General features: G+C 46.7%; 1 protein-coding gene across 1 annotated transcript; it reads left to right on the forward strand.

Annotated features, from left to right (window-relative positions):
• Positions 1-724: 724 nt before the first annotated feature.
• Positions 725-5,537, forward strand: LOC101870985 (keratin, type II cytoskeletal 75). The gene is made up of 9 exons (XM_005141807.3): positions 725-1,318; positions 2,336-2,550; positions 3,097-3,157; positions 3,341-3,436; positions 3,673-3,837; positions 4,045-4,170; positions 4,409-4,629; positions 4,900-4,931; positions 5,021-5,537. The coding sequence occupies exons 1-9, from the start codon at positions 842-844 to the stop codon at positions 5,215-5,217; spliced, it is 1,590 nt and encodes a 529-aa protein (XP_005141864.1). The 5' UTR covers positions 725-841; the 3' UTR covers positions 5,218-5,537.
• The last annotated feature ends 1,303 nt before the right edge of the window (positions 5,538-6,840 follow it).

Here is a 6,840-nt window from a genome sequence, read left to right on the forward strand (position 1 = left end):
GACCTGAGGTACTGACACAACTGTCTGTGATTGACAGAGCTCGATGGCAGATGTCGAAATCCACAGATGAACAAAAGACCTCGTCAAAACCTTTCATTTCACTCCTGTATTTCTTTTTAGTGTATTTCTATTCAGAAGAATAAGAAGAATAAATCTGCAGAAGCAGGAGGGAGCTGAGCCTTTATAGGGACAGAAGCAAAGCTATTTCTGCAGGTAAATTGTGGTGGATGGAGGGGACCATGCAGCACACATCCCAAACCCCAGCGCAGAACCATTTACTACAGGGCTTGCTGTAAAACACTGCTCTGCCAACAGAGATCCCTTTCCTAAACCCCAAGGAACTGCAGCTTCTCACAGCCCTGCTTGGGAACAGAGAAGGGGCAAAAGCAATCCTGAGGGATGAAGTTTTCAAATGAGAGAGGTGTTGAGTGACAGGCATTTTGAACGGTGTTTTCCTCCCTGCGCCCAACATGACTCATTGCAACTTTCCAATGCTTTGATATGGCGAAGAGCCTGGCTGTCTACAAAGGCAGCAGAAGGCGACAGTTATTCCCAAACAATACCACTGTTGCTCAGAACCTGGCTATATTATTTCAGAAGGGCGTGTGTGCGGAGTGAGTTCATTCTCCAGAATGCTGTTGGACATGCCAAGCTTAATTAATCAGAAAGATGATCCACCTCATCAAACCCATCCCAGTCTCATACATACATAAAAGGGCTCTCCCGAGCCCGTGGAGAGCACAGGTTCATCTTTCTCCTTTCCCTCCTACTCCTTGCTCCAGGCCAGCACCTTTGCTCCTTTACTCTTGCTGTAGCATCCATCCCAATCCAAAAGCCAGCAATGTCTCGCCAGTCCACCGTGAGGATTCAGAGGGGAAGAAGTGGCTTCAGCGCTGCTTCAGCCGTCATCCCAAACACGACCCGCACCAGCTTCAGTTCGTGCTCTGTCACCCGGCTCGGAAGCTGCAATGCTGGCAACGGGTTTTCTAGGGTTGGTGGTGGCTTTGGAAGCAAAAGCCTCTACAATGTTGGAGGATGCAAGAGGATCTCTGTGGCTGGAAGGGGTGGTAGCTTCTATGGATCTGCAGGTTTTGGTGGTGGTAGTGTGTACGGTGGTGGCTTTGGCATGCCAGGCTATGGATATGGTGCATTTGGTGGTGGCATGGGTGGCCCTGGGGGCATCCACGAAGTCTCCGTCAACCAGAGCCTTCTGAAACCTCTCAACTTGGAGATTGATCCCAACATCCAAAGGATCCGAAAGGAGGAGAAGGAACAAATCAAAACCCTCAACAATAAATTTGCCTCCTTCATTGACAAGGTGAGACATGAGCTTCCCTAAATATCTTGTCCTGATTTTTTTATGGGGATTCTCTTCTTAGCTGCTTTATGATCAAGAAGGAATAGAAATGAGGAATGAGACTGGAAGATGCCCAATCCCTGGAAACTCCAGGGAATGGTACCTGCTACACAGTGGTTGCTATGAATTAATCATCCAGTATTAGAGGTCCTCCTCATTTGCTGCTTGACATCTCATAGGCAGTGCAAAAAGAAAGCTCTAGAAGACAATCCCATCATTCTGGAGATACTGGGCTCTCTCCACTGGGCACTATAGGAGCCTAGACAACAGTTTTTAGGTGGTTACAGTGAGATGCCAGTGACCCATCTAAAATAACCAAGACAGGAATTACATGAATTGGCATTAGGCAAAGTAAGCTCATTGCTTAAATTACCTGAAAGGCATTTAAAGGTATCACTGCAACAGTACCAGCTTGTTTGAACTGTTATGAAACATGCTTGGAGAGCATGTTTCAAAGTAGAAAAATCTGATCTGACACTGTCTGTCCACTTCATTTCCTTGTTAACTGTATTAGATGCACAAGAACACCTGCTTGATTTCTGCTCCGGTTGAGCAGCTCCTCTTTGGTTTCAAGGAAAACACTGCATCATTGTGGAGCTTTTGTGGGGTGGGGAATCTATATTGGAAGGAGGGAGAAATTGTACTTTACTATTGGGTTTTTAGCAAAAGTGCAAACCCTGTCTTGCTCCTTATCTCATTTTCCATGCAGCCTTCACACAAAGTACATGCACCTTACCTTGGTTCAGCAAGTATGGTGAAAGAAAATCAGCAGTTGTTCCATAGCTTGTTTGCAACACTGAGCAGGGTCCTGCAGCCAAACAGCAAATTCCTTCTTCTAGCAGAGGAGAATTTGGCTATGAAAATCAGCTGTGAAGAGTGTTTCAGCACCTCAGCTAATCCTGAGATCCTCCATTTGCAAGGAAAGCTCTCCGTAATCTCTGCTCTTTCAAAGCATCTTCAGGATATTTCTACTTGCAGGTCCGATTCCTTGAGCAACAAAACAAAGTGCTGGAAACCAAGTGGAGCTTGCTCCAGGAGCAGGGGATGAAAACAGTGAAGAACAACTTGGAGCCGCTTTTTGAGACGTACATCAACAACCTCAGGATGCAACTGAACAGTTTGCTGAGCGACAAGGGAAGGCTGGAGGGAGAGCTCGTCAACACACAGTACCTGGTTGAGGATTTCAAGAAGAAGTAAGTTTACTGTGCTAGCGGTCTACTTACCTGTGTAGGTGCAGCCTTTCTCCATTCAACATCCTTAAGCCAACCAGGGGATCCAGGAGAGAGAGTCCAGGACACAGGAATTCCCAACAGTGAGGGTTGTGACATTTTCTTGAGATAAATGGTAATGCAGTCACAGATCCAAATACACAAACACTTAGGGAATTGTTTCGAATATGATCAAAGAGTCATTAACTAAATTGCCTACTGAGAAAAAAAAGAGAGAAATTACATGGTAGGTCTGAGAGTTCCAGGACAGCTGAATTTGCCTGAGAGGCAGGAGGAGTCTGACTAACGGCCAGAAATAGGAGAAAAGAATAGATTCTTTCAAATTTATTTGATGTACTTGTTTTAACTAGTTTAGCCTAGGAACGTGCTCATGGTCTCTTATTCAGGTGCTCTTTAGGAGAAAAGACCATTGTATGCAAAATGCTCTTAAGGAAGTTCATTCCAGCAAACTAAAATCACCTCTGTCTGTTACTTGCCTAAACAAATGCTCCCTCTGCCTCCCTCCATCAGGTATGAAGATGAAATCAACAGGCGCACGGTTGCAGAGAATGAATTTGTGACACTCAAGAAGGTGAGAGAAAACAACAGAATACCGTCTGATTAATATTGATAGAGCTCTGATCACCTATTCAGTCACAAATCCATCCATTCAGATTTCAAAAGCCTTTCCCTGCATTGTTGCTACAGGGATGTGCTTGTTCCTGACCTGTTAATAGGAGTTTAAGGCACATAACATAAATCTCTCATCCTCCAGGATGTAGATGCTGCCTATATGAACAAGGTGGAACTACAAGCCAAGGTGGATGCGTTGACTGAAGAAATTAATTTCCTGAGAGCCCTCTATGAAGCAGTGAGTACAACCCCCTCCCAAGCCATTTCAACCCTCAGTTAAGAGTTTCCCCCTGAAACCCTGTAATTTCTTCCCCCAGGAGATGCTAACTCCTTTACCTCTTTAGAGTTACATCAACCGTCTTAGCTGGCTAGATAACAATCTGTAGCCTCTGCCAGGTCTGCACGCTCATCTGAAAGGATGAAAAGGCATCTCTCAATAGAATGAGCTCACCTAATCCTCTATGCACTTTGCAGGAGCTGTCACAGATGCAGACGCAGATCTCCGACACCTCTGTCGTTCTCACCATGGACAACAACCGAAACCTGGACCTGGACAGCATAATCTCAGAGGTCAAAGCACAGTATGAGGACATCGCCAACCGGAGCCGGGCTGAAGCAGAGTCCTGGTACCAAACCAAGGTGAAGAATCTGGGGGTTTCCGTGCTGTTATCTTCATGTCTTGTCTTGAACAGATAAAGACCGACTCTTCCAAGAAAACTATCTCAGATATTGCATCTCACACAGCTGCTAGTCTCAGCTCGAGGAGGGACCTGTGCTTTCAGGCACCTGGATGACTCCAAAAAGGATGGATTTTCCCTTGGGTAATTGTTCCTCTCTCTGTGACAGTACGAAGAGCTGCAGGCTACAGCAGGCAGGCACGGGGACGACCTCCGCACCACCAAGCAAGAGATCTCCGAGCTCAACCGCCACGTCCAGAGGCTGCGGTCTGAAATCGACAGCGTGAAGAAGCAGGTAAAAGGCAGCAAACCCCACACTTTAAACCAGTTCCTCTTGCAAGGGAGAGGGGGGGAAATGTCAGAGCAGCCTGGGCAAATTCTGTTCAGTTTGATGCTTTTTCTTGCAAAAAGAGAAGTGTCACTAAAAATAGTTAATCTGCAGGGGCTGGAATAAAACCTTGTGATTTTAGGGTAGATAAAGATCAGGTCTAGGTCTGATATGGGGAATTTGACTGGGGGTTTCTCTTCTGCAGTGTGCCAACCTGAAAGCGGCCATCGCAGACGCTGAGGAACGTGGGGAGCTGGCCCTCAAGGATGCCAAAGCCAAACTGGCCGAGCTGGAGGATGCTCTGCAACAGGCCAAAGCAGACCTGGCCCGGCAGCTCCGCGAGTACCAGGAGCTCATGAACGTCAAGCTGGCCCTGGACATCGAGATTGCGACCTACAGGAAGCTGCTGGAGGGAGAGGAGTGCAGGTGGGTAGGAAACACAATCCTTCTAGTCCTGATGATGGAGAGGCAAAGCAATGAGAGCACCGGAGATGCTCAGCATGCCTGGAAAGCTAAACAGGGCATTGTGGAAGATTGTCCTTGCTAATGGACATCACATTGCAGGAAGCATCCCTGAATTAGAGCAAGTTTTTCTTTTTCTCCCCAAGATGTCTAGGAAATATACCCTGTTTCCCTCACACACACTGTCAACAGACTTCTCATTCTCTTACCTTGCTGTTTTCTGTCCCCTAACAGGCTGGCTGGAGATGGTGTCCCAGTGAATATCTGTAAGTCTCTAAAATACGTGCAATTACCTTTTTTAAGCATTAATGTGCCCATGCCCAAAGAAACTGAGAGCTTCTCCTCCTTCTTGCAGCCGTGACCAGAACCACTGTGGGGACAGGGTACGGAGCAGGAAGCAATCTCAGCATGGGAGGGGGAATCTGCAACATGGGGAACAGCTTCAGCTGTGGAAGTGGTCCTGGGGTTACCACCACCACCCTTGGGGGTGGCAGCAGCTCCAGCATGAAGTTTGTCTCAACTTCCTCCACCAGAAGAAGTTACAGAAGCTAAAAACCTCCTTTCAGATGCCTTCATTCACCAGAAAACACCTTAACATTGGCCATAGTTGGGGTCAACAGAATGAGGGCCACCTAAACCCTATGTCTTGTCGCACAGGAGCCTCACCTTAGGAACCCTCTCTCAGCTGTGTTGTCTCGCACGCGTTGTGTAGGGCTCTGCTATTGAACATGAGTCCAAGTGTTTTAAATTGGCAGCTTGCTTTTTACAGCTCAGCACTTTTTGGCAGGATTTTGTATATAAAACGTGTCCCGTGACTGTTTGTCTCTTTTCACTTTCTGGTGTTTGTCTAATAAAAATGCATATGTAATTTATTCTATTTTGTGGGCCTTTTAATTAAAGACATGGAACAGCAAATGCAAATGCAGAAAACAAGCACTTTTCCTAGGGCTCTGCCCAGTGAAAAGCTCAGATTTTTGCTCCTCATTCACACCTCCATTAACAGCCAAAGCACACCAGCACAGCTTGGCACCAAAGGGAGGTTTGCTGGTGCTTTCAGTGTTCTCCCTGCTGGAAGCTAAACACAGGGCACGCCAAGGCAAGAGCCAGGTACAGGGGAAAAGGTCTAAGATTCATTTACTATGCAGGTCCCAGGCAATGCAACATCCAGCAGCCTGGCTCCCAGGGGGTACAAAGGGCAGTGCCAGGTGTGTGATGTACCTGCATAAACTTCTAACAATAGGGAGCTAATTACATGGGGAGTCAGAGCAACCACCCGACTTGTTTGAGTGTATCAGTGCATCTCAAAACCCCTTTTACTGTGAGCTGAGTGCAAACATCTGTGGGTTGAAAGCACACCCTTTCTGTTCAGAGCACTGGCCACGCTGGTTTAAGGTGCTCACCTTGGGTCTTGATGCAGATGCTCCTTCTCCTTTGACTATAAGCAGGTGGAGGATCTGGTCTATGTGCATTCAGACGCTACACTGAGTTACACATTACTCATCCAATAGCTGTAAAAAGTATCCAAGAACGGGGTACCTGTTGGAAAGTGAAAGTCTTCAAGATCCAATGTTTCTTCTCACTCCTAGAACACATTGGAGACAAGATTTTGCTTTGAGAAAGTGGAGGAAAACTGGAGGAGGTGTAGCAATTTTAGATGTGGTTCTGACTAATGGAGAGAAATTAATTGAGAAGCAAAAGCAGAGCATCAACAGGCTGAAAGCTACAGAGACAGATCTCACTGCTGAACAGCAGTTGGACAAGTAGATAAACAGTCCTAGCTCTCACCCCATGCTATTCAGTAAGTTCAAGTAGGAGGAAAATACTCAAAGAGATGGGCAAGTAGAGGGGAATTGGCAGGGCCTGAATGATCAAGAGTATTTGGGTTTTCCTTCAAGACCATCAGTTCCTATAATGTTCTGGGATGCTCTGATGTTCCTCTCTGTATCCCTCTGGTAATCTCCTTCCCAAGAACTTGCAGGCTTGGCTATGTGTCTGCTGAGACTCTCACTCCTGCTCCACCACCTCTCACTGCTGAATGCTCATAGCAGCCTGGGCAGCATTAAATAATGGTCTTCCTCCTTGCTGCCCAAACACACTCTTTAACCAAAGAGGATGCAATGCATATAGCCAACAGGCACATCAGACGGATGCCACCCATTGCATCAGCATCTGCGT

This window comes from Melopsittacus undulatus, chromosome 21 (assembly GCF_012275295.1).
Source record: "Melopsittacus undulatus isolate bMelUnd1 chromosome 21, bMelUnd1.mat.Z, whole genome shotgun sequence".
NCBI lineage: Eukaryota > Metazoa > Chordata > Aves > Psittaciformes > Psittaculidae > Melopsittacus > Melopsittacus undulatus.